The sequence below is a fragment of the Scyliorhinus torazame genome, chromosome 2 (assembly GCF_047496885.1).
Source record: "Scyliorhinus torazame isolate Kashiwa2021f chromosome 2, sScyTor2.1, whole genome shotgun sequence".
NCBI lineage: Eukaryota > Metazoa > Chordata > Chondrichthyes > Carcharhiniformes > Scyliorhinidae > Scyliorhinus > Scyliorhinus torazame.
In genome coordinates, this window is record NC_092708.1 from 257,687,246 (window position 1) to 257,714,950 (window position 27,705).

Consider the following 27,705-nt stretch of genomic DNA (forward strand, 5'->3'; position numbering starts at 1 on the left):
TGATCAGTGTGTAGGGTACAGACAAATGGTCAGTGTATAGGGTTTAGACAAATGGTCAGTGTGTAGGGTACAGACAAATGGGCAGTGTGTAGAGTTTAGACAAATTGGCAGTGTGTAGGGTTTAGAATAACCTTCAGTGTGTAGGGTTTAGACAAATGGTCAGTGTGTAGGGTTTAGACAAAAGGTCAGTGTGTAGGGTTTAGACAAATGGTCAGTGTGTAGGGTTTAGACAAATTGTCTGTGTGTCGGGTACAGACAAATGGTCAGTGTGTAGAGTTTAGACAAATGATCAGTGTGTAGGGTACAGACAAATGGTCAGTGTGTAGAGTTTAGACAAATGGTCAGTGTGAACAGTTTAGACAAATCGTCAGTGTGTAGGGTACAGACAAATGGTCAGCATATAGGGTTAAGACAAATGGTCAGTGTATAGGGTTTAGACAAATGGTCAGTGTGTAGGGTACAGACAAATGATCAGTGTGTAGAGTTTAGACAAATGGTCAGTGTGTAGAGTTTAGACAAATGGTCAGTGTGTAGGGTACAGACAAATGGTCAGCATATAGGGTTAAGACAAATGGTCAGTGTGTAGGGTTCAGACAAATGGTCAGTGTGTAGGGTACAGACAAATGGGCAGTGTGTAGAGTTTAGACAAATGATCAGTGTGTAGAGTTTAGACAAATGGTCAGTGTGTAGAGTTTAGACAAATGGTCAGTGTGTAGCGTACAGACAAATGGTCAGTGTGTAGAGTTTAGACAAATGGTCGGTGTGTAGCGCTTAGACAAATTGGCAGTGTGTAGGGTTTAGAATAACCTTCAGTGTGTAGGGTTTAGACAAACGGTCAGTGTGTATGGTTTAGACAAATGGTCAGTGTGTCGGGTTTAGACAAATGGTCTGTGTGTAGGGTACAGACAAATGGTCAGTGTGTAGAGTTTAGACAAATGATCAGTGTGTAGGGCACAGACAAATGGTCAGTGTATCGGGTTAAGACAAATGGTCAGTGTGTAGGGTTTAGACAAATGGTCAGTGTGTAGAGTTTAGAGAAATGGGCAGTGAGTAGGGTTTAGACAAATGGTCAGTGTGTAGAGTTTAGACAAATGGGCAGTGAGTAGGGTTTAGACAAATGGTCAGTGTGTAGAGTTTAGACAAATGGACAGTGTGTAGGGTTTTGACATATGGTCAGTGTGTAGGGTTCAGAGAAATGGTCTGTGTGTAGGGTTTAGACAAATGGTCTGTGTGTCAGGTATAGACAAATGGTCAGTGTGTAGAGTTTAGACAAATGATCAGTGTGTAGTGTTTAGACAAATGGTCAGTGTGTAGGGTTAAGACAAATGGACAGTGTGTAGGGTTTAGACAAATGGTCAGTGTGTAGGGTTAAGACAAATGGTCAGTGTGTAGGGTTTAGACAAATGGTCAGTGTGTAGGGTTAAGAAAAATGGTCAGTGTGTAGGGTACAGACAAACTGGTCAGTGTATAGGGTTAAGACAAATGGTCAGTGTGTAGGGTTAAGACAAATGGTCAGTGTATAGGGTTTAGACAAATAGTCAGTGTGTAGGGTTTAGACACATGGTCAGTGTGCCGGGTCTCGACAAATGGTCAGTGTGTAGGGGATAGACAAATGGACAGTGTGTAGAGTTTAGACAAACCGTCAGTGAGTAGGGTTTAGACAAATGGTCAGAGTAGGGTTTAGACAAATGGTCAGTGAGTAGGGTTTAGACAAATGGTCAGTGTGTAGGGGTTAGACAAATGGTCAGTGTGTAGGGTTAAGACAAATGGTCAGTGTGTAGGGTTTAGACAAATGGTCAGTGTGTAGGGTTTAGACAAATGGTCAGAGTGTAGAGTTTAGACAAATGATCTGTGTGTAGTGTTTAGACAAATGGTCAGTGTGTAAGGTTAAGACAAATGGTCAGTGTGTAGGGTTTAGACAAATGGTCAGTGTGTAGGGTTAAGACAAATGGTCAGTGTATAGGGTTTAGACAAATGGTCAGTGTGTAGGGTTTAGACAAATGGTCAGTGTGTAGGGTTAAGACAAATGGTCAGTGTATAGGGTTTAGACAAATGGTCAGTGTGTAGCGTTTAGACAAATTGGCAGTGTGTAGGGTTTAGAATAACCTTCAGTGTGTAGGGTTTAGACAAACGGTCAGTGTGTAGGGTTTAGACAAATGGTCAGTGTGTAGGGTTTAGACAAATGGTCTGTGTGTAGGGTACAGACAAATGGTCAGTGTGTAGAGTTTAGACAAATGATCAGTGTGTAGGGTACAGACAAATGGTCAGTGTATAGGGTTTAGACAAATGGTCAGTGTGTAGGGTACAGACAAATGGGCAGTGTGTAGAGTTTAGACAAATTGGCAGTGTGCAGGGTTTAGAATAACCTTCAGTGTGTAGGGTTTAGACAAATGGTCAGTGTGTAGGGTTTAGACAAAAGGTCAGTGTGTAGGGTTTAGACAAATGGTCAGTGTGTAGGGTTTAGACAAATTGTCTGTGTGTCGGGTACAGACAAATGGTCAGTGTGTAGAGTTTAGACAAATGATCAGTGTGTAGGGTACAGACAAATGGTCAGTGTGTAGAGTTTAGACAAATGGTCAGTGTGAACAGTTTAGACAAATCGTCAGTGTGTAGGGTACAGACAAATGGTCAGCATATAGGGTTAAGACAAATGGTCAGTGTATAGGGTTTAGACAAATGGTCAGTGTGTAGGGTACAGACAAATGATCAGTGTGTAGAGTTTAGACAAATGGTCAGTGTGTAGAGTTTAGACAAATGGTCAGTGTGTAGGGTACAGACAAATGGTCAGCATATAGGGTTAAGACAAATGGTCAGTGTGTAGGGTTCAGACAAATGGTCAGTGTGTAGGGTACAGACAAATGGGCAGTGTGTAGAGTTTAGACAAATGATCAGTGTGTAGAGTTTAGACAAATGGTCAGTGTGTAGAGTTTAGACAAATGGTCAGTGTGTAGCGTACAGACAAATGGTCAGTGTATTAGGTTGAGACAAATGGTCAGTGTGTCGGGTTTAGACAAATGGTCAGTGTGTAGGGTTAAGACAAATGGTCAGTGTGTTGAGTTTAGACAAATGGTCGGTGTGTAGCGCTTAGACAAATTGGCAGTGTGTAGGGTTTAGAATAACCTTCAGTGTGTAGGGTTTAGACAAACGGTCAGTGTGTATGGTTTAGACAAATGGTCAGTGTGTCGGGTTTAGACAAATGGTCTGTGTGTAGGGTACAGACAAATGGTCAGTGTGTAGAGTTTAGACAAATGATCAGTGTGTAGGGCACAGACAAATGGTCAGTGTATCGGGTTAAGACAAATGGTCAGTGTGTAGAATTTAGACAAATGGTCAGTGTGTAGAGTTTAGAGAAATGGGCAGTGAGTAGGGTTTAGACAAATGGTCAGTGTGTAGAGTTTAGACAAATGGGCAGTGAGTAGGGTTTAGACAAATGGTCAGTGTGTAGAGTTTAGACAAATGGACAGTGTGTAGGGTTTTGACATATGGTCTGAGTGTCGGGTATAGACAAATGGTCAGTGTGTCGGGTACAGACAAATTGGCAGTGTGTAGAGTTTATACAAATGATCTGTGTGTAGAGTTTAGAGAAATGGGCAGTGAGTAGGGTTTAGACAAATGGTCAGTGTGTCGTATTTAGACAAATGGTCAGTGTGTAGGGTTTTGACATATGGTCTGAGTGTCGGGTATAGACAAATGGTCAGTGTGTAGGGTTTAGACAAATGGTCAGTGTGTAGAGTTTAGACAAATGGACAGTGTGTAGGGTTTCGACAAATGGTCAGTGTGTAGGGTTAAGACAAATGGTCAGTGTGTAGGGTTTAGACAAATGGTCAGTGTGTAGTGTTAAGACAAATGGTCAGTGTGTAGGGTACAGACAAACTGGTCAGTGTATAGGGTTAAGACAAATGGTCAGTGAGTAGGGTTTAGACAAATGGTCAGTGAGTAGGGTTTAGACAAATGGTCAGTGTGTAGGGTTAAGACAAATGGTCAGTGTGTCGGGTTCAGAGAAATGGTCTGTGTGTAGGGTTTAGACAAATGGTCTGTGTGTCAGGTATAGACAAATGGTCAGTGTGTAGAGTTTAGACAAATGATCAGTGTGTAGTGTTTAGACAAATGGTCAGTGTGTAGGGTTAAGACAAATGGACAGTGTGTAGGGTTTAGACAAATGGTCAGTGTGTAGGGTTAAGACAAATGGTCAGTGTGTAGGGTTTAGACAAATGGTCAGTGTGTAGGGTTAAGACAAATGGTCAGTGTGTAGGGTACAGACAAACTGGTCAGTGTATAGGGTTAAGACAAATGGTCAGTGTGTAGGGTTAAGACAAATGGTCAGTGTATAGGGTTTAGACAAATAGTCAGTGTGTAGGGTTTAGACACATGGTCAGTGTGCCGGGTCTCGACAAATGGTCAGTGTGTAGGGGATAGACAAATGGACAGTGTGTAGAGTTTAGACAAACCGTCAGTGAGTAGGGTTTAGACAAATGGTCAGAGTAGGGTTTAGACAAATGGTCAGTGAGTAGGGTTTAGACAAATGGTCAGTGTGTAGGGGTTAGACAAATGGTCAGTGTGTAGGGTTAAGACAAATGGTCAGTGTGTAGGGTTTAGACAAATGGTCAGTGTGTAGGGTTTAGACAAATGGTCAGAGTGTAGAGTTGAGACAAATGATCTGTGTGTAGTGTTTAGACAAATGGTCAGTGTGTAAGGTTAAGACAAATGGTCAGTGTGTAGGGTTTAGACAAATGGTCAGTGTGTAGGGTTAAGACAAATGGTCAGTGTATAGGGTTTAGACAAATGGTCAGTGTGTAGGGTTTAGACAAATGGTCAGTGTGTAGGGTTAAGACAAATGGTCAGTGTATAGGGTTTAGACAAATGGACAGTATGTAGGGTTTAGACAAATGGTCAGTGTGTAGGGTTAAGACAAATGGTCAGTGTGTAGGGTTTAGTCAAATGGTCAGTGTGTAGGGTGAAGACAAATGGTCAGTGTGTAGGGTACAGACAAACTGGTCAGTGTATAGGGTTAAGACAAATGGTCAGTGAGTAGGGTTTAGACAAATGGTCAGTGAGTAGGGTTTAGACAAAATAGTCAGTGTGTAGGGTTAAGACAAATGGTCAGTGTGTAGGGTTTAGAGAAATGGTCAGTGTGTAGGGTTTAGACAAATGGTCTGTGTGTCGGGTATAGACAAATGGTCAGTGTGTAGAGTTTAGACAAATGATCAGTGTGTAGTGTTTAGACAAATGGTCAGTGTGTAGGGTTAAGACAAATGGTCAGTGTGTAGGGTTTAGACAAATGGTCAGTGTGTAGGGTTATGACAAATGGTCAGTGTGTAGGGTTTAGACAAATGGTCAGTGTGTAGGGTACAGACAAACTGGTCAGTGTATAGGGTTATGACAAATGGTCAGTGTGTAGGGTTAAGACAAATGGTCAGTGTATAGGGTTTAGACAAATGGTCAGTGTGTAGGGTTTAGACACATGGTCAGTGTGTAGGGTTTAGACAAATGGTCTGTGTGTCGGGTATAGACAAATGGTCAGTGTGTAGGGAATAGACAAATGGACAGTGTGTAGAGTTTAGACAAACCGTCAGTGAGTAGGGTTTAGACAAATGGCCAGTGAGGAGGGTTTAGACAAATGGTCAGTGAGTAGGGTTTAGACAAATGGTCAGTGTGTAGGGGTTAGACAAATGGTCAGTGTGTAGGTTTAAGACAAATGGTCAGTGTGTAGGGTTTAGACAAATGGTCAGTGTGTAGGGTTTAGACAAATGGTCTGTGTGTCGGGTATAGACAAATGGTCAGTGTGTAGAGTTTAGACAAATGATCAGTGTGTAGTGTTTAGACAAATGGTCAGTGTGTAGGGTTAAGACAAATGGTCTGTGTGTCGGGTATAGACAAATGGTCAGTGTGTAGAGTTTAGACAAATGATCAGTGTGTAGTGTTTAGACAAATGGTCAGTGTGTAGGGTTAAGACAAATGGTCAGTGTGTCGGGTTTAGACAAATGGTCAGTGTGTTGGGTTAAGACAAATGGTCAGTGTGTAGGGTTAAGACAAATGGTCAGTGTATAGGGTTTAGACAAATGGTCTGTGTGTCGGGCAAAGACAAATGGTCAGTGTATAGGGTTTAGACAAATGGTCAGTGTATATGGTTTAGACAAATGGTCAGTGTGTAGGGTTTAGACAAATGGTCTGTGTGTCGGGCAAAGACAAATGGTCAGTGTGTAGTGGGGATTCATGCTAACAATCTTTTGGGGTGTTGATTCCGTCCATTCTACAGTTGGGTAGTAAATGCAGGGTGGGGAATTGATGTCAAAAGTGTTGAATGGAATGCCAAATATCTGCCAATATTATTAATAGGAAGGGCTGCTGTATTTAGGTTTGATGTGGTTGATATGTAACAACTTTCCTTATTTCCTGATTAGGTTTGCCATACATCACAGTGCAACCAAAGGACATCATTGTATTCAAAGATACACCTTTCAACCTGACCTGTGCTGCTATTGGAAGGCCCAAACCTACAGCAATTCAATGGAGGATGGGAGGGGACTTAGTCGATGGAACAGGACAAGAATCCCCTTCAGTACTGACTATTAAAGGTATGGCTGATGTGAGCATCTGGTAGATCAATTCATAAAAAGTAATTAATTAGACTTAACAAATCCTCAGACCAGGCACCCAAAGGCCTACTGCTGATGATCAAAGCCTGATAATCAGCAGCTGGAGATAGAGGACTTCACCCTGCAGATAAAACAATTAATCTATCCAGGTATGACTATCAGCACCTCACACTGGGAGTCTGTCACAGTATTGACACTGAACTCTCTCACTGGGAGTCTGTCACTGTATTGATATTGATCTCTCTCTTTGAGAGTCTGTCACTGTATTGATACTGAACTCTCTCACTGGGAATCTGTCACTGTATTGATGTTGAACTCTCTCACTGGGATTCTGTCTCTGTATTGATACTGAACTCTCTCACTGGGAATCTGTCTGTATTGAAATTGAACTCTCTCACTGGGAATCTGTCTCTGTATTGATATTGAACTCTCAGTGGGAGTCTGTCACTGTCTTGATATTGAACTCTCTCACTGGGAATCTGTCTGTATTGATACTGTACTCTCACTGGGAGTCTGTCACTGTATTGATACTGAACTCTCTCACTGGGAGTCTGTCACTGTATTGATATTGAACTCTCTCACTGGGAGTCTGTCACTGTATTGATATTGAACTCTCTCACTGGGAATCTGTCTGTATTGATACTGAACTCTCTCACTGGGAGTCTGTCACTGTCTTGACATTGAACTCTCTCACTGGGAATCTGTCTGTATTGATACTGTACTCTCACTGGGAGTCTGTCACTGTATTGATACTGAACTCTCTCACTGGGAGTCTGTCACTGTATTGATATTGAACTCTCTCACTGGGAGTCTGTCACTGTATTGATATTGAACTCTCTCACTGGGAGTCTGTCTGTATTGATACTGAACTCTCTCACTGGGAGTCTGTCACTGTCTTGATATTGAACTCTCTCACTGGGAATCTGTCTGTATTGATACTGTACTCTCACTGGGAGTCTGTCACTGTATTGATACTGAACTCTCTCACTGGGAGTCTGTCACTGTATTGATATTGAACTATCTCACTGGGAGTCTGTCACTGTATTGATATTGAACTCTCTCACTGAGAGTCTGTCACTGTATTGATATTGAACTCTCTCACTGGGAGTCTGTCACTGTATTGATACTGAACTCTCTCACTGAGAGTCTGTCTCTGTATTGATACTGAACTCTCTCACTGGGAATCTGTCACTGTATTGATACTGAACTCTCTCACTGGGAGTCTGTCTCTGTATTGATATTGAACTCTCTCACTGGGAGTCTGTCACTGTATTGATACTGAACTCTCTCACTGAGAGTCTGTCTCTGTATTGATATTGAACTCTCTCACTGGGAGTCTGTCACTGTATTGATACTGAACTCTCTCACTGAGAGTCTGTCACTGTATTGATATTGAACTCCCTCACTGGGAGTCTGTCACTGTATTGATACTGAACTCTCTCACTGAGAGTCTGTCTCTGTATTGATATTGAACTCACTCACTGAGAGTCTGTCTCTGTATTGATATTGAACTCTCTCACTGGGAGTCTGTCACTGTATTGATACTGAACTCTCTCACTGGGAGTCTGTCTCTGTATTGATACTGAACTCTCTCACTGGGAGTCTGTCACTGTATTGATACTGAACTATCTCACTCGGAGTCTGTCACTATTGATATTGAACTCTCTCACTGGGAGTCTCTCACTGTATTGATATTGAACTCTCTCACTGGGAGTCTGTCTCTGTATTGATACTGAACTCTCTCACTGGGAGTCTGTCACTGTATTGATACTGAACTCTCTCACTGAGAGTCTGTCACTGTATTGATACTGAACTATCTCACTCGGAGTCTGTCACTATTGATATTGAACTCTCTCACTGGGAGTCTGTCACTGTATTGATACTGAACTCTCTCACTGGGAGTCTCTCACTGTATTGATATTGAACTCACTCACTGAGAGTCTGTCTCTGTATTGATACTGAACTCTCTCACTGGGAGTCTCTCACTGTATTGATATTGAACTCTCTCACTGAGAGTCTGTCACTGTATTGATACTGAACCCTCTCACTGGGAGTCTCTCACTGTATTGATATTGAACTCTCTCACTGGGAGTCTGTCTCTGTATTGATACTGAACTCTCTCACTGGGAGTCTGTCACTGTATTGATACTGAACTCTCTCACTGGGAGTCTGTCACTATTGATATTGAACTCTCTCACTGGGAGTCTGTCACTGTATTGATACTGAACTCTCTCACTGGGAGTCTGTCACTATTGATATTGAACTCTCTCACTGGGAGTCTGTCACTGTATTGATACTGAACTCTCTCACTGGGAGTCTGTCACTATTGATATTGAACTCTCTCACTGGGAGTCTGTCACTGTATTTATACTGAACTCTCTGACTGGGAGTCTGTCACTGTATTGATATTGAACTCTCTCACTGGGAGTCTGTCTCTGTATTGATCACTGTCGATTTCGGCGGGAGAACAGCTGGTGAGTCAGTTTCAGCGGGAGCATTGCGGAAGGAGGTTGCTGGGAGGTAAGTCAACCTTTAAAAGCACTTGTCTTTGCAGGGGCAGGCCAGTCGATTTCGGCGGGAGAACAGCTGGTGAGTCAGTTTCAGCGGGAGCATTGCGGAAGGAGGTTGCTGGGAGGTAAGTCAACCTTTAAAAGCACTTGTCTTTGCAGGGGCAGGCCAGTCGATTTCGGCGGGAGAACAGCTGGTGAGTCAGTTTCAGCGGGAGCATTGCGGAAGGAGGTTGCTGGGAGGTAAGTCCACCTTTAAAAGCACTTGTCTTTGCAGGGGCAGGCCAGTCTATTTCGGCGGGAGAACAGCTGGTGAGTCAGTTTCAGCGGGAGCATTGCGGAAGGAGGTTGCTGGGAGGTAAGTCAACCTTAAAAGCACTTGTCTTTGCAGGGGCAGGCCAGTCGATTTCGGCGGGAGAACAGCTGGTGAGTCAGTTTCAGCGGGAGCATTGCGGAAGGAGGTTGCTGGGAGGTAAGTCAACCTTTAAAAGCACTTGTCTTTGCAGGGGCAGGCCAGTCGATTTCGGCGGGAGAACAGCTGGTGAGTCAGTTTCAGCGGGAGCATTGCGGAAGGAGGTTGCTGGGAGGTAAGTCAACCTTTAAAAGCACTTGTCTTTGCAGGGGCAGGCCAGTCGATTTCGGCGGGAGAACAGCTGGTGACTCAGTTTCAGCGGGAGCATTGCGGAAGGAGGTTGCTGGGAGCTAAGTCAACCTTTAAAAGCACTTGTCTTTGCAGGGGCAGGCCAGTCGATTTCGGCGGGAGAACAGCCGGTGAGTCAGTTTCAGCGGGAGCATTGCGGAAGGAGGTTGCTGGGAGGTAAGTCAACCTTTAAAAGCACTTGTCTTTGCAGGGGCAGGCCAGTCGATTTCGGCGGGAGAACAGCTGGTGAGTCAGTTTCAGCGGGAGCATTGCGGAAGGAGGTTGCTGGGAGGTAAGTCAACCTTTAAAAGCACTTGTCTTTGCAGGGGCTGGCCAGTCGATTTCGGCGGGAGAACAGCTGGTGAGTCAGTTTCAGCGGGAGCATTGCGGAAGGAGGTTGCTGGGACGTAAGTCAACCTTTAAAAGCACTTGTCTTTGCAGGGGCAGGCCAGTCGATTTCGGCGGGAGAACAGCTGGTGAGTCAGTTTCAGCGGGAGCATTGCGGAAGGAGGTTGCTGGGAGCTAAGTCAACCTTTAAAAGCACTTGTCTTTGCAGGGGCAGGCCAGTCGATTTCGGCGGGAGAACAGCTGGTGAGTCAGTTTCAGCGGGAGCATTGCGGAAGGAGGTTGCTGGGAGGTAAGTCAACCTTTAAAAGCACTTGTCTTTGCAGGGGCAGGCCAGTCGATTTCGGCGGGAGAACAGCTGGTGAGTCAGTTTCAGCGGGAGCATTGCGGAAGGAGGTTGCTGGGAGGTAAGTCAATCTTTAAAAGCACTTGTCTTTGCAGGGGCAGGCCAGTCGATTTCGGCGGGAGAACAGCCGGTGAGTCAGTTTCAGCGGGAGCATTGCGGAAGGAGGTTGCTGGGAGCTAAGTCAACCTTTAAAAGCACTTGTCTTTGCAGGGGCAGGCCAGTCGATTTCGGCGGGAGAACAGCTGGTGAGTCAGTTTCAGCGGGAGCATTGCGGAAGGAGGTTGCTGGGAGGTAAGTCAACCTTTAAAAGCACTTGTCTTTGCAGGGGCAGGCCAGTCGATTTCGGCGGGAGAACAGCTGGTGAGTCAGTTTCAGCGGGAGCATTGCGGAAGGAGGTTGCTGGGAGGTAAGTCAACCTTTAAAAGCACTTGTCTTTGCAGGGGCAGGCCAGTCGATTTCGGCGGGAGAACAGCTGGTGAGTCAGTTTCAGCGGGAGCATTGCGGAAGGAGGTTGCTGGGAGGTAAGTCAACCTTTAAAAGCACTTGTCTTTGCAGGGGCAGGCCAGTCGATTGCGGCGGGAGAACAGCTGGTGAGTCAGTTTCAGCGGGAGCATTGTGGAAGGAGGTTGCTGGGAGGTAAGTCAACCTTTAAAAGCACTTGTCTTTGCAGGGGCAGGCCAGTCGATTTCGGCGGGAGAACAGCTGGTGAGTCAGTTTCAGCGGGAGCATTGCGGAAGGAGGTTGCTGGGAGGTAAGTCAACCTTTAAAAGCACTTGTCTTTGCAGGGGCAGGCCAGTCGATTTCGGCGGGAGAACAGCTGGTGAGTCAGTTTCAGCGGGAGCATTGCGGAAGGAGGTTGCTGGGAGGTAAGTCAACCTTTAAAAGCACTTGTCTTTGCAGGGGCAGGCCAGTCGATTTCGGCGGGAGAACAGCTGGTGAGTCAGTTTCAGCGGGAGCATTGCGGAAGGAGGTTGCTGGGAGGTAAGTCAACCTTTAAAAGAACTTGTCTTTGCAGGGGCAGGCCAGTCGATTTCGGCGGGAGAACAGCTGGTGAGTCAGTTTCAGCGGGAGCATTGCGGAAGGAGGTTGCTGGGAGGTAAGTCAACCTTTAAAAGCACTTGTCTTTGCAGGGGCAGGCCAGTCGATTTCGGCGGGACAACAGCTGGTGAGTCAGTTTCAGCGGGAGCATTGCGGAAGGAGGTTGCTGGGAGGTAAGTCAACCTTTAAAAGCACTTGTCTTTGCAGGGGCAGGCCAGTCTATTTCGGCGGGAGAACAGCTGGTGAGTCAGTTTCAGCGGGAGCATTGCGGAAGGAGGTTGCTGGGAGGTAAGTCAACCTTTAAAAGCACTTGTCTTTGCAGGGGCAGGCCAGTCAATTTCGGCGGGAGAACAGCTGGTGAGTCAGTTTCAGCGGGAGCATTGCGGAAGGAGGTTGCTGGGAGGTAAGTCAACCTTTAAAAGCACTTGTCTTTGCAGGGGCTGGCCAGTCGATTTCGGCGGGAGAACAGCTGGTGAGTCAGTTTCAGCGGGAGCATTGCGGAAGGAGGTTGCTGGGAGGTAAGTCAACCTTTAAAAGCACTTGTCTTTGCAGGGGCTGGCCAGTCGATTTCGGCGGGAGAACAGCTGGTGAGTCAGTTTCAGCGGGAGCATTGCGGAAGGAGGTTGCTGGGACGTAAGTCAACCTTTAAAAGCACTTGTCTTTGCAGGGGCAGGCCAGTCGATTTCGGCGGGAGAACAGCTGGTGAGTCAGTTTCAGCGGGAGCATTGCGGAAGGAGGTTGCTGGGAGCTAAGTCAACCTTTAAAAGCACTTGTCTTTGCAGGGGCAGGCCAGTCGATTTCGGCGGGAGAACAGCTGGTGAGTCAGTTTCAGCGGGAGCATTGCGGAAGGAGGTTGCTGGGAGGTAAGTCAACCTTTAAAAGCACTTGTCTTTGCAGGGGCAGGCCAGTCGATTTCGGCGGGAGAACAGCTGGTGAGTCAGTTTCAGCGAGAGCATTGCGGAAGGAGGTTGCTGGGAGGTAAGTCAACCTTTAAAAGCACTTGTCTTTGCAGGGGCAGGCCAGTCGATTTCGGCGGGAGAACAGCCGGTGAGTCAGTTTCAGCGGGAGCATTGCGGAAGGAGGTTGCTGGGAGCTAAGTCAACCTTTAAAAGCACTTGTCTTTGCAGGGGCAGGCCAGTCGATTTCGGCGGGAGAACAGCTGGTGAGTCAGTTTCAGCGGGAGCATTGCGGAAGGAGGTTGCTGGGAGGTAAGTCAACCTTTAAAAGCACTTGTCTTTGCAGGGGCAGGCCAGTCGATTTCGGCGGGAGAACAGCTGGTGAGTCAGTTTCAGCGGGAGCATTGCGGAAGGAGGTTGCTGGGAGGTAAGTCAACCTTTAAAAGCACTTGTCTTTGCAGGGGCAGGCCAGTCGATTGCGGCGGGAGAACAGCTGGTGAGTCAGTTTCAGCGGGAGCATTGTGGAAGGAGGTTGCTGGGAGGTAAGTCAACCTTTAAAAGCACTTGTCTTTGCAGGGGCAGGCCAGTCGATTTCGGCGGGAGAACAGCTGGTGAGTCAGTTTCAGCGGGAGCATTGCGGAAGGAGGTTGCTGGGAGGTAAGTCAACCTTTAAAAGCACTTGTCTTTGCAGGGGCAGGCCAGTCGATTTCGGCGGGAGAACAGCTGGTGAGTCAGTTTCAGCGGGAGCATTGCGGAAGGAGGTTGCTGGGAGGTAAGTCAACCTTTAAAAGCACTTGTCTTTGCAGGGGCAGGCCAGTCGATTTCGGCGGGAGAACTGCTGGTGAGTCAGTTTCAGCGGGAGCATTGCGGAAGGAGGTTGCTGGGAGGTAAGTCAATCTTTAAAAGCACTTGTCTTTGCAGGGGCAGGCCAGTCGATTTCGGCGGGAGAACAGCTGGTGACTCAGTTTCAGCGGGAGCATTGCGGAAGGAGGTTGCTGGGAGCTAAGTCAACCTTTAAAAGCACTTGTCTTTGCAGGGGCAGGCCAGTCGATTTCGGCGGGAGAACAGCTGGTGAGTCAGTTTCAGCGGGAGCAATGCCGAAGGAGGTTGCTGGGAGGTAAGTCAACCTTTAAAAGCACTTGTCTTTGCAGGGGCAGGCCAGTCGATTTCGGTGGGAGAACAGCTGGTGAGTCAGTTTCAGCGGGAGCATTGCGGAAGGAGGTTGCTGGGAGGTAAGTCAACCTTTAAAAGAACTTGTCTTTGCAGGGGCAGGCCAGTCGATTTCGGCGGGAGAACAGCTGGTGAGTCAGTTTCAGCGGGAGCATTGCGGAAGGAGGTTGCTGGGAGGTAAGTCAACCTTTAAAAGCACTTGTCTTTGCAGGGGCAGGCCAGTCGATTTCGGCGGGACAACAGCTGGTGAGTCAGTTTCAGCGGGAGCATTGCGGAAGGAGGTTGCTGGGAGGTAAGTCAACCTTTAAAAGCACTTGTCTTTGCAGGGGCAGGCCAGTCGATTTCGGCGGGAGAACAGCTGGTGAGTCAGTTTCAGCGGGAGCATTGCGGAAGGAGGTTGCTGGGAGGTAAGTCAACCTTTAAAAGCACTTGGCTTTGCAGGGGCAGGCCAGTCGATTTCGGCGGGAGAACAGCTGGTGAGTCAGTTTCAGCGGGAGCATTGCGGAAGGAGGTTGCTGGGAGGTAAGTCAACCTTTAAAAGCACTTGTCTTTGCAGGGGCAGGCCAGTCGATTTCGGCGTGAGAACAGCTGGTGAGTCAGTTTCAGCGGGAGCATTGCGGAAGGAGGTTGCTGGGAGGTAAGTCAACCTTTAAAAGCACTTGTCTTTGCAGGGGCAGGCCAGTCGATTTAGGCGGGAGAACAGCTGGTGAGTCAGTTTCAGCGGGAGCATTGCGGAAGGAGGTTGCTGGGAGGTAAGTCAACCTTTAAAAGCACTTGTCTTTGCAGGGGCAGGCCAGTCGATTTCGGCGGGAGAACAGCTGGTGAGTCAGTTTCAGCGGGAGCATTGCGGAAGGAGGTTGCTGGGAGGTAAGTCAACCTTTAAAAGCACTTGTCTTTGCAGGGGCAGGCCAGTCGATTTCGGCGGGAGAACAGCTGGTGAGTCAGTTTCAGCGGGAGCATTGCGGAAGGAGGTTGCTGGGAGGTAAGTCAACCTTTAAAAGCACTTGTCTTTGCAGGGGCAGGCCAGTCGATTTCGGCGGGAGACCAGCTGGTGAGTCAGTTTCAGCGGGAGCATTGCGGAAGGAGGTTGCTGGGAGGTAAGTCAACCTTTAAAAGCACTTGTCTTTGCAGGGGCAGGCCAGTCGATTTCGGCGGGAGAACAGCTGGTGAGTCAGTTTCAGCGGGAGCATTGCGGAAGGAGGTTGCTGGGAGGTAAGTCAACCTTTAAAAGCACTTGTCTTTGCAGGGGCAGGCCAGTCGATTTCGGCGGGAGACCAGCTGGTGAGTCAGTTTCAGCGGGAGCATTGCGGAAGGAGGTTGCTGGGAGGTAAGTCAACCTTTAAAAGCACTTGTCTTTGCAGGGGCAAGGCAGTCGATTTCGGCGGGAGAACAGCTGGTGAGTCAGTTTCAGCGGGAGCAGTGCGGAAGGAGGTTGCTGGGAGGTAAGTCAACCTTTAAAAGCACTTGTCTTTGCAGGGGCAGGCCAGTCGATTTTGGCGGGAGACCAGCTGGTGAGTCAGTTTCAGCGGGAGCATTGAGGAAGGAGGTTGCTGGGAGGTAAGTCAACCTTTAAAAGCACTTGTCTTTGCAGGGGCAGGCCAGTCGATTTCGGCGGGAGAACAGCTGGTGAGTCAGTTTCAGCGGGAGCAGTGCGGAAGGAGGTTGCTGGGAGGTAAGTCAACCTTTAAAAGCACTTGTCTTTGCAGGGGCAGGCCAGTCGATTTCGGCGGGAGAACAGCTGGTGAGTCAGTTTCAGCGGAGGCATTGCGGAAGGAGGTTGCTGGGAGGTAAGTCAACCTTTAAAAGCACTTGTCTTTGCAGGGGCAGGCCAGTCGATTTCGGCGGGAGAACAGCTGGTGAGTCAGTTTCAGCGGGAGCATTGCGGAAGGAGGTTGCTGGGAGGTAAGTCAACCTTTAAAAGCACTTGTCTTTGCAGGGGCTGGCCAGTCGATTTCGGCGGGAGAACAGCTGGTGAGTCAGTTTCAGCGGGAGCATTGCGGAAGGAGGTTGCTGGGAGGTAAGTCAACCTTTAAAAGCACTTGTCTTTGCAGGGGCTGGCCAGTCGATTTCGGCGGGAGAACAGCTGGTGAGTCAGTTTCAGCGGGAGCATTGCGGAAGGAGGTTGCTGGGACGTAAGTCAACCTTTAAAAGCACTTGTCTTTGCAGGGGCAGGCCAGTCGATTTCGGCGGGAGAACAGCTGGTGAGTCAGTTTCAGCGGGAGCATTGCGGAAGGAGGTTGCTGGGAGCTAAGTCAACCTTTAAAAGCACTTGTCTTTGCAGGGGCAGGCCAGTCGATTTCGGCGGGAGAACAGCTGGTGAGTCAGTTTCAGCGGGAGCATTGCGGAAGGAAGTTGCTGGGAGGTAAGTCAACCTTTAAAAGCACTTGTCTTTGCAGGGGCAGGCCAGTCGATTTCGGCGGGAGAACAGCTGGTGAGTCAGTTTCAGCGGGAGCATTGCGGAAGGAGGTTGCTGGGAGGTAAGTCAACCTTTAAAAGCACTTGTCTTTGCAGGGGCAGGCCAGTCGATTTCGGCGGGAGAACAGCCGGTGAGTCAGTTTCAGCGGGAGCATTGCGGAAGGAGGTTGCTGGGAGCTAAGTCAACCTTTAAAAGCACTTGTCTTTGCAGGGGCAGGCCAGTCGATTTCGGCGGGAGAACAGCTGGTGAGTCAGTTTCAGCGGGAGCATTGCGGAAGGAGGTTGCTGGGAGGTAAGTCAACCTTTAAAAGCACTTGTCTTTGCAGGGGCAGGCCAGTCGATTTCGGCGGGAGAACAGCTGGTGAGTCAGTTTCAGCGGGAGCATTGCGGAAGGAGGTTGCTGGGAGGTAAGTCAACCTTTAAAAGCACTTGTCTTTGCAGGGGCAGGCCAGTCGATTGCGGCGGGAGAACAGCTGGTGAGTCAGTTTCAGCGGGAGCATTGTGGAAGGAGGTTGCTGGGAGGTAAGTCAACCTTTAAAAGCACTTGTCTTTGCAGGGGCAGGCCAGTCGATTTCGGCGGGAGAACAGCTGGTGAGTCAGTTTCAGCGGGAGCATTGCGGAAGGAGGTTGCTGGGAGGTAAGTCAACCTTTAAAAGCACTTGTCTTTGCAGGGGCAGGCCAGTCGATTTCGGCGGGAGAACAGCTGGTGAGTCAGTTTCAGCGGGAGCATTGCGGAAGGAGGTTGCTGGGAGGTAAGTCAACCTTTAAAAGCACTTGTCTTTGCAGGGGCAGGCCAGTCGATTTCGGCGGGAGAACAGCTGGTGAGTCTGTTTCAGCGGGAGCAATGCCGAAGGAGGTTGCTGGGAGGTAAGTCAACCTTTAAAAGCACTTGTCTTTGCAGGGGCAGGCCAGTCGATTTCGGTGGGAGAACAGCTGGTGAGTCAGTTTCAGCGGGAGCATTGCGGAAGGAGGTTGCTGGGAGGTAAGTCAGCCTTTAAAAGAACTTGTCTTTGCAGGGGCAGGCCAGTCGATTTCGGCGGGAGAACAGCTGGTGAGTCAGTTTCAGCGGGAGCATTGCGGAAGGAGGTTGCTGGGAGGTAAGTCAACCTTTAAAAGCACTTGTCTTTGCAGGGGCAGGCCAGTCGATTTCGGCGGGACAACAGCTGGTGAGTCAGTTTCAGCGGGAGCATTGCGGAAGGAGGTTGCTGGGAGGTAAGTCAACCTTTAAAAGCACTTGTCTTTGCAGGGGCAGGCCAGTCGATTTCGGCGGGAGAACAGCTGGTGAGTCAGTTTCAGCGGGAGCATTGCGGAAGGAGGTTGCTGGGAGGTAAGTCAACCTTTAAAAGCACTTGTCTTTGCAGGGGCAGGCCAGTCGATTTCGGCGGGACAACAGCTGGTGAGTCAGTTTCAGCGGGAGCATTGCGGAAGGAGGTTGCTGGGAGGTAAGTCAACCTTTAAAAGCACTTGTCTTTGCAGGGGCAGGCCAGTCGATTTCGGCGGGAGAACAGCTGGTGAGTCAGTTTCAGCGGGAGCATTGCGGAAGGAGGTTGCTGGGAGGTAAGTCAACCTTTAAAAGCACTTGTCTTTGCAGGGGCAGGCCAGTCGATTTCGGCGGGAGAACAGCTGGTGAGTCAGTTTCAGCGGGAGCATTGCGGAAGGAGGTTGCTGGGAGGTAAGTCAACCTTTAAAAGCACTTGTCTTTGCAGGGGCAGGCCAGTCGATTTCGGCGGGAGAACAGCTGGTGAGTCACTTTCAGCGAGAGCATTGCGGAAGGAGGTTGCTGGGAGGTAAGTCAACCTTTAAAAGCACTTGTCTTTGCAGGGGCAGGCCAGTCGATTTCGGCGGGAGACCAGCTGGTGAGTCAGTTTCAGCGGGAGCATTGAGGAAGGAGGTTGCTGGGAGGTAAGTCAACCTTTAAAAGCACTTGTCTTTGCAGGGGCAGGCCAGTCGATTTCGGCGGGAGAACAGCTGGTGAGTCAGTTTCAGCGGGAGCAGTGCGGAAGGAGGTTGCTGGGAGGTAAGTCAACCTTTAAAAGCACTTGTCTTTGCAGGGGCAGGCCAGTCGATTTCGGCGGGAGAACAGCTGGTGAGTCAGTTTCAGCGGAGGCATTGCGGAAGGAGGTTGCTGGGAGGTAAGTCAACCTTTAAAAGCACTTGTCTTTGCAGGGGCAGGCCAATCGATTTCGGCGGGAGAACAGCTGGTGAGTCAGTTTCAGCGGAGGCATTGCGGAAGGAGGTTGCTGGGAGGTAAGTCAACCTTTAAAAGCACTTGTCTTTGCAGGGGCAGGCCAGTCGATTTCGGCGGGAGAACAGCTGGTGAGTCAGTTTCAGCGGGAGCATTGCGGAAGGAGGTTGCTGGGAGGTAAGTCAACCTTTAAAAGCACTTGTCTTTGCAGGGGCAGGCCAGTCGATTTCGGCGGGAGAACAGCTGGTGAGTCAGTTTCAGCGGGAGCATTGCGGAATTCTCAGCAGGAGCTGAGAATTTTTCTTTTTTTTTTAAATTAGTTTTTTAGGCGGGAACAGGAAGTCGACCCGCGGACGTCTGGGAAGACCCTCACCAATAAGTTCTGGTGGAGAGGAAACCCGAGACACTACACGTGTAGTGTCTCCCACCCACCCTCCTCCTCTAACCTAATAATAAAACCCATTGGTCTGAGGTAAGTACCATATTTTATTATATTATTATTATTTTTTATAAAAATTTAATTTAGTTGTTAGCCAGATCTTGGTAGAAAGTTAGAGGAATGGCAGGGAAGGGAGTGCAATGTTCCTCCTGCAGGATGTTTGAGGTGAGGGATGCAGTTAGTGTCCCTGCTGATTTTACCTGCAGGAAGTGCTGCCATCTCCAGCTCCTCCAAGACCGAGTTAGGGAACTGGAGTTGGAGTTGGAAGAACTTCGGATCATTCGGGAGGCAGAAGGGGTCATAGATAGCAGCTTCAGGGAATTAGTTACACCAAAGATTGGAGATAGGTGGGTAACTGTAAGAGGGACTGGGAAAAAGCAGTCAGTGCAGGGATCCCCTGCGGTCGTTCCCCTGAGAAACAAGTATACCGCTTTGGATACTTGTGGGGGGGGGGACTTACCAGGGGTAAGCCATGGGGTACGGGCCTCTGGCACGGAGTCTGTCCCTGTTGCTCAGAAGGGAAGGGGGGAGAGGAGCAGAGCATTAGTAATTGGGGACTCTATAGTCAGGGGCACAGATAGGAGATTTTGTGGGAGCGTGAGAGACTCACGTTTGGTATGTTGCCTCCCAGGTGCAAGGGTACGTGATGTCTCAGATCGTGTTTTCCGGGTCCTTAGCGGGGAGGGGGAGCAGCCCCAAGTCGTGGTCCACATTGGCACTAACGACAGAGGTAGGAAAGGGGACAAGGATGTCAGGCAGGCTTTCAGGGAGCTAGGATGGAAGCTCAGAACTAGAACAAACAGAGTTGTTATCTCTGGGTTGTTGCCCGTGCCACGTGATAGTGAGATGAGGAATAGGGAGAGAGAGCATTTAAACACGTGGCTACAGGGATGGTGCAGGCGGGAGGGATTCGGATTTTTGGATAACTGGGGCTCTTTCTGGGGAAGGTGGGACCTCTACAGACAGGATAGTCTACATCTGAACCTGAGGGGCACAAATATCCTGGGGGGGAAATTTGTTAGTGCTCTTTGGGGGGGTTTAAACTAATGCAGCAGGGGCATGGGAACCTGGATTGTAGTTTTAGGGTAAGGGAGAATGAGAGTATAGAGGTCAGGAGCTCAGATTTGACGTCGCAGGAGGGGGCCAGTGTTCAGGTAGGTGGTTTGAAGTGTGTCTACTTCAATGCCAGGAGTATACGAAACAAGGTAGGGGAACTGGCAGCATGGGTTGGTACCTGGGACTTCGATGTTGTGGCCATTTCGGAGACATGGATAGAGCAGGGACAGGAATGGATGTTGCAGGTTCCGGGGTTTAGGTGTTTTAGTAAGCTCAGAGGAGGAGGCAAAAGAGGGGAGGTGTGGCGCTGCTAGTCAAGAGCAGTATTACGGTGGCGGAGAGGATGCTAGATGGGGACTCATCTTCTGAGGTAGTATGGGCTGAAGTTAGAAACAGGAAAGGAGAGGTCACCCTGTTGGGAGTTTTTTATAGGCCTCCTAATAGTTCTAGGGATGTAGAGGAAAGGATGGCGAAGATGATTCTGGATATGAGCGAAAGTAACAGGGTAGTTATTATGGGAGACTTTAACTTTCCAAATATTGACTGGAAAAGATATAGTTCGAGTACAATAGATGGGTCGTTTTTTGTACAGTGTGTGCAGGAGGGTTTCCTGAAACAATATGTTGACAGGCCAACAAGAGGCGAGGCCACGTTGGATTTGGTTTTGGGTAATGAACCAGGCCAGGTGTTGGATTTGGAGGTAGGAGAGCACTTTGGGGACAGTGACCACAATTCGGTGACGTTTACGTTAATGATGGAAAGGGATAAGTATACACCGCAGGGCAAGAGTTATAGCTGGGGGAAGGGCAATTATGATGCCATTAGACGTGACTTGGGGGGGATAAGGTGGAGAAGTAGGCTGCAAGTGTTGGGCACACTGGATAAGTGGGGCTTGTTCAAGGATCAGCTACTGCGTGTTCTTGATAAGTATGTACCGGTCAGACAGGGAGGAAGGCGTCGAGCGAGGGAACCGTGGTTTACCAAGGAAGTGGAATCTCTTGTTAAGAGGAAGAAGGAGGCCTATGTGAAGATGAAGTGTGAAGTTTCGGTTGGGGCGATGGATAGTTACAAGGTAGCGAGGAAGGATCTAAAGAGAGAGCTAAGACGAGCAAGGAGGGGACATGAGAAGTATTTGGCAGGAAGGATCAAGGAAAACCCTAAAGCTTTCTATAGGTATGTCAGGAATAAGCGAATGACTAGGGAAAGAGTAGGACCAGTCAAGGACAGGGATGGGAAATTGTGTGTGGAGTCTGAAGAGATAGGCAAGATACTAAATGAATATTTTTCGTCAGTATTCACTCAGGAAAAAGATAATGTTGTGGAGGAGAATGCTGAGCCCCAGGCTAATAGAATAGATGGCATTGAGGTACGTAGGGAAGAGGTGTTGGCAATTCTGGACAGGCTGAAAATAGATAAGTCCCCGGGACCTGATGGGATTTATCCTAGGATTCTCTGGGAGGCCAGGGAAGAGATTGCTGGACCTTTGGCTTTGATTTTTATGTCATCATTGGCTACAGGAATAGTGCCAGAGGACTGGAGGACAGCAAATGTGGTCCCTTTGTTCAACAAGGGGAGCAGAGACAACCCCGGCAACTATAGACCGGTGAGCCTCACGTCTGTAGTGGGTAAAGTCTTGGAGGGGATTATAAGAGACAAGATTTATAATCATCTAGATAGGAATAATATGATCAGGGATAGTCAGCATGGCTTTGTGAAGGGTAGGTCATGCCTCACAAACCTTATTGAGTTCTTTGAGAAGGTGACTGAACAGATAGACGAGGGTAGAGCAGTTGATGTGGTGTATATGGATTTCAGCAAAGCGTTTGATAAGGTTCCCCACGGTAGGCTATTGCAAAAAATATGGAGGCTGGGGATTGAGGGTGATTTAGAGATGTGGATCAGAAATTGGCTAGCTGAAAGAAGACAGAGGGTGGTGGTTGATGGGAAATGTTCAAAATGGAGTACAGTCACAAGTGGAGTACCACAAGGATCTGTTCTGGGGCCGTTGCTGTTTGTCATTTTTATCAATGACCTAGAGGAAGGCGCAGAAGCGTGGGTGAGTAAATTTGCAGACGATACTAAAGTCGGTGGTCTTGTCGATAGTGTGGAAGGATGTAGCAGGTTACAGAGGGATATAGATAAGCTGCAGAGCTGGGCTGAGAGGTGGCAAATGGAGTTTAATGTAGAGAAGTGTGAGGTGATTCACTTTGGAAGGAATAACAGGAATGCGGAATATTTGGCTAATGGTAAAGTTCTTGAAAGTGTGGATGAGCAGAGGGATCTAGGTGTCCATGTACATAGATCCCTGAAAGTTGCCACCCAGGTTGATAGGGTTGTGAAGAAGGCCTATGGAGTGTTGGCCTTTATTGGTAGAGGGATTGAGTTCCGGAGTCGGGAGGTCATGTTGCAGCTGTACAGAACTCTGGTACGGCCGCATTTGGAGTATTGCGTACAGTTCTGGTCACCGCATTATAGGAAGGACGTGGAGGCTTTGGAGCGGGTGCAGAGGAGATTTACCAGGATGTTGCCTGGTATGGAGGGAAAATCTTATGAGGAAAGACTGATGGACTTGAGGTTGTTTTCGTTGGAGAGAAGACGGTTAAGAGGAGACTTAATAGAGGCATACAAAATGATCAGGGGGTTGGATAGGGTGGACAGTGAGAGCCTTCTCCCGCGGATGGATATGGCTGGCACGAGGGGACATAACTTTAAACTGAGGGGTAATAGATATAGGACAGAGGTCAGAGGTAGGTTCTTTACACAAAGAGTAGTGAGGCCGTGGAATGCCCTACCTGCTACAGTAGTGAACTCGCCAACATTGAGGGCATTTAAAAGTTTATTGGATAAACATATGGATGATAATGGCATAGTGTAGGTTAGATGGCTTTTGTTTCGGTGCAACATCGTGGGCCGAAGGGCCTGTACTGCGCTGTATTGTTCTATGTTCTATGTTCTATGATACTGAACTCTCTCACTGGGAGTCTGTCACTGTATTGATATTGAACTCTCTCACTGGGAGTCTGTCATTGTTTTGATATTGAACTCTCTGACTGGGAGTCTGTCACTGTATTGATACTGAACTCTCTCACTGGGAGTCTGTCACTGTATTGATACTGAACTCTCTCACTGGGAGTCTGTCACTGTATTGATATTGAACTCTCTCACTGGGAGTCTGTCACTGTATTGATACTGAACTCTCTCACTGGGAGTCTGTCACTGTATTGATATTGAACTCTCTCACTGGGAGTCTGTCACTGTATTGATACTGAACTCTCTCACTGGGAGTCTGTCATTGTATTGATATTGAACTCTCTCACTGGGAGTCTGTCACTGTATTGATACTGAACTCTCTCACTGGGAGTCTGTCACTGTATGATACTGAACTCTCTCACTGGGAGTCTGTCACTGTATTGATACTGAACTATCTCACTGGGAGTCTGTCACTATTGATATTGAACTCTCTCACTGGGAGAATGTCACTGTATTGATACTGAACTCTCTCACTGGGAGTCTGCCACTGTATTGATATTGAACTCTCTCACTGGGAGTCTGTCACTGTATTGATATTGAACTCTCTCACTGGGAGTCTGTCACTGTATTGATACTGAACTCTCTCACTGGGAGTCTGTCACTGTATTGATACTGAACTCTCTCACTGGGAGTCTGTCATTGTATTGATATTGAACTCTCTCACTGGGAGTCTGTCACTGTATTGATACTGAACTCTCTCACTGGGAGTCTGTCACTGTATTCATACTGAACTCTCTCACTGGGAGTCTGTCACTGTATTGATACTGAACTCTCTCACTGGGAGTCTGTCACTGTATTGATACTGAACTCTCTCACTGGGAGTCTGTCATTGTATTGATATTGAACTCTCTCACTGGGAGTCTGTCACTCTATTGATAATGAACTCTCTCACTGGGAGTCTGTCACTGTATTGATACTGAACTCTCTCACTGAGAGTCTGTCACTGTATTGATACTGAACTCTCTCACTGGGAGTCTGTCACTGTATTGATACTGAACTCTCTCACTGGGAGTCTGTCACTGTATTGATACTGAACTCCCTCACTGGGAGTCTGTCACTGTATTGATACTGAACTATCTCAGTGGGAGTCTGTCACTGTATTGATATTGAACTCTCTCACTGAGAGTCTGTCACTGTATTGATACTGAACTCTCTCAGTGGGAGTCTGTCTCTGTATTGATATTGAACTCTCTCACTGGGAGTCTGTCACTGTATTGATATTGAACTCTCTCACTGAGAATCTGTCTCTGTATTGATATTGAACTCTCTCACTGGGAGTCTGTCACTGTATTGATATTGAACTCTCTCACTGGAAGTCTGTCACTGTATTGATACTGAACTCTCTCACTGGGAGTCTGTCACTGTATTGATATTGAACTCTCTCACTGGGAGTCTGTCACTGTATTGATATTGAACTCTCTCACTGAGAGTCTGTCACTGTATTGATATTGAACTCTCTCACTGGGAGTCTGTCACTGTATTGATATTGAACTCTCTCACTGGGAGTCTGTCACTGTGTTGATATTGAACTCTCTCACTGGGAGTCTGTCACTGTATTGATACTGAACTCTCTCACTGGGAGTCTGTCTCTGTATTGATATTGAACTCTCTCACTAGGAGTCTGTCACTGTATTGATATTGAACTCTCTCACTGGGAGTCTGTCACTGTATTGATACTGAACTCTCTCACTGGGAATCTGCCACTGTATTGATATTGAAGTCTCTCACTGGGAATCTGTCACTGTATTGATACTGAACTATCTCACTGGGAGTCTGTCACGATTGATATTGAACTCTCTCACTGGGAGTCTGTCACTGTATTGATACTGAACTCTCTCACTGGGAGTCTCTCACTGTATTGATATTGAACTCTCTCACTGGGAGTCTGTCACTGTATTGATACTGAACTCTCTCCGTCGGAGACTGACTCTGTATTGATATTGAACTCTCTCACTGAGAGTCTGCCTCTCTATCGATATTGAACTCTCTCACTGGGAGTCTGTCACTGTATTGATACTGAACTCTCTCACTGGGAATCTGCCACTGTATTGATATTGAACTCTCTCACTGGGAGAATGTCACTGTATTGATACTGAACTCTCTCACTGGGAATCTGCCACTGTATTGATACTGAACTCTCTCAATGGGAGTCTGTCTCTGTATTGAATTGAACTCTCTCACTGGGAGTCTGTCACTGTATTGATACTGAACTCTCTCACTTCGAATCTGCCACTGTATTGATATCAAACTCTCTCTCTGGGAGTCTGTCACTGTATTGATACTGAACTCTCTCACTGGGAATCTGCCACTGTATTGATACTGAACTCTCTCACTGAGAGTCTGTCACTGTATTGATACTGAACTCTCTCACTGGGAATCTGCCACTGTATTGATACTGAACTCTCTCAATGGGAGTCTGTCTCTGTATTGAATTGAACTCTCTCACTGAGAGTCTGTCTCTGTATTGATATTGAACTCTCTCACTGGGAGTCTGTCACTGTATTGATACTGAACTCTCACTGAGAGTCTGTCTCTGTATTGATACTGAACTATCTCACTGGGAGTCTGTCACTGTATTGATACTGAACTCTCTCAGTGGGAGTCTGTCTCTGTATTGATATTGAACTCTCTCACTGGGAGTCTGTCACTGTATTGATATTGAACTCTCTCACTGAGAATCTGTCTCTGTATTGATATTGAACTCTCTCACTGGGAGTCTGTCACTGTACTGATATTGAACTCTCTCACTGGGAGTCTGTCACTGTATTGATGTTGAACTCTCTCCCTGGGAGTCTGTCACTGTATTGATATTGAACGCTCTCACTGAGAGTCTGTCACTGTATTGATACTGAACTCTCTCAGTGGGAGTCTGTCTCTGTATTGATATTGAACTCTCTCACTGGGAGTCTGTCACTGTATTGATATTGAACTCTCTCACTGAGAACCTGTCTCTGTATTGATATTGAACTCTCTCACTGGGAGTCTGTCACTGTACTGATATTGAACTCTCTCACTGGGAGTCTGTCACTGTATTGATGTTGAACTCTCTCCCTGGGAGTCTGTCACTGTATTGATATTGAACTCTCTCACTGGAAGTCTGTCACTGTATTGATACTGAACTCTCTCACTGGGAGTCTGTCACTGTATTGATATTGAACTCTCTCACTGGGAGTCTGTCACTGTATTGATATTGAACTCTCTCACTGAGAGTCTGTCACTGTATTGATATTGAACTCTCTCACTGGGAGTCTGTCACTGTATTGATATTGAACTCTCTCACTGGGAGTCTGTCACTGTATTGATACTGAACTCCCTCACTGGGAGTCTGTCTCTGTATTGATATTGAACTCTCTCACTAGGAGTCTGTCACTGTATTGATACTGAACTCTCTCACTGGGAGTCTGCCATTGTATTGATATTGAACTCTCTCACTGAGAGTCTGTCACTGTATTGATATTGAACTCTCTCACTGGGAGTCTGTCACTGTATTGATACTGAACTTTCTCCGTCGGAGACTGACTCTGTATTGATATTGAACTCTCTCACTGAGAGTCTGCCTCTCTATCGATATTGAACTCTCTCACTGGGAGTCTGTCACTGTATTGATACTGAACTCTCTCACTGGGAATCTGCCACTGTATTGATATTGAACTCTCTCACTGGGAGAATGTCACTGTATTGATACTGAACTCTCTCACTGGGAGTCTGTCACTGTATTGATACTGAACTCCCTCACTGGGAGTCTGTCACTGTATTGATACTGAACTATCTCAGTGGGAGTCTGTCACTGTATTGATACTGAACTCTCTCAGTGGGAGTCTGTCTCTGTATTGATATTGAACTCTCTCACTGGGAGTCTGTCACTGTATTGATATTGAACTCTCTCACTGAGAATCTGTCTCTGTATTGATATTGAACTCTCTCACTGGGAGTCTGTCACTGTATTGATATTGAACTCTCTCACTGGAAGTCTGTCACTGTATTGATACTGAACTCTCTCACTGGGAGTCTGTCACTGTATTGATATTGAACTCTCTCACTGGGAGTCTGTCACTGTATTGATATTGAACTCTCTCACTGAGAGTCTGTCACTGTATTGATATTGAACTCTCTCACTGGGAGTCTGTCACTGTATTGATATTGAACTCTCTCACTGGGAGTCTGTCACTGTGTTGATATTGAACTCTCTCACTGGGAGTCTGTCACTGTATTGATACTGAACTCTCTCACTGGGAGTCTGTCTCTGTATTGATATTGAACTCTCTCACTAGGAGTCTGTCACTGTATTGATATTGAACTCTCTCACTGGGAGTCTGTCACTGTATTGATACTGAACTCTCTCACTGGGAATCTGCCACTGTATTGATATTGAAGTCTCTCACTGGGAATCTGTCACTGTATTGATACTGAACTATCTCACTGGGAGTCTGTCACGATTGATATTGAACTCTCTCACTGGGAGTCTGTCACTGTATTGATACTGAACTCTCTCACTGGGAGTCTCTCACTGTATTGATATTGAACTCTCTCACTGGGAGTCTGTCACTGTATTGATACTGAACTCTCTCCGTCGGAGACTGACTCTGTATTGATATTGAACTCTCTCACTGAGAGTCTGCCTCTCTATCGATATTGAACTCTCTCACTGGGAGTCTGTCACTGTATTGATACTGAACTCTCTCACTGGGAATCTGCCACTGTATTGATATTGAACTCTCTCACTGGGAGAATGTCACTGTATTGATACTGAACTCTCTCACTGGGAATCTGCCACTGTATTGATACTGAACTCTCTCAATGGGAGTCTGTCTCTGTATTGAATTGAACTCTCTCACTGGGAGTCTGTCACTGTATTGATACTGAACTCTCTCACTTCGAATCTGCCACTGTATTGATATCAAACTCTCTCTCTGGGAGTCTGTCACTGTATTGATACTGAACTCTCTCACTGGGAATCTGCCACTGTATTGATACTGAACTCTCTCAATGGGAGTCTGTCTCTGTATTGATATTGAACTCTCTCACTGGGAGTCTGTCACTGT

At 47.4% G+C, this 27,705-nt stretch overlaps 1 protein-coding gene across 2 annotated transcripts in view; it reads left to right on the plus strand.

Moving 5' to 3' along the window:
* tyro3 (TYRO3 protein tyrosine kinase) overlaps positions 1–27,705 on the plus strand; it is a 535,899-nt gene that overhangs the window by 243,148 nt on the left and 265,046 nt on the right. For both annotated transcript variants that reach the window (XM_072486187.1, XM_072486188.1), the window contains exon 4: positions 6,402–6,575. In XM_072486187.1, coding sequence (XP_072342288.1) covers positions 6,402–6,575 — 174 coding nt within the window. The remainder of the gene's footprint in view (positions 1–6,401; positions 6,576–27,705) is intronic.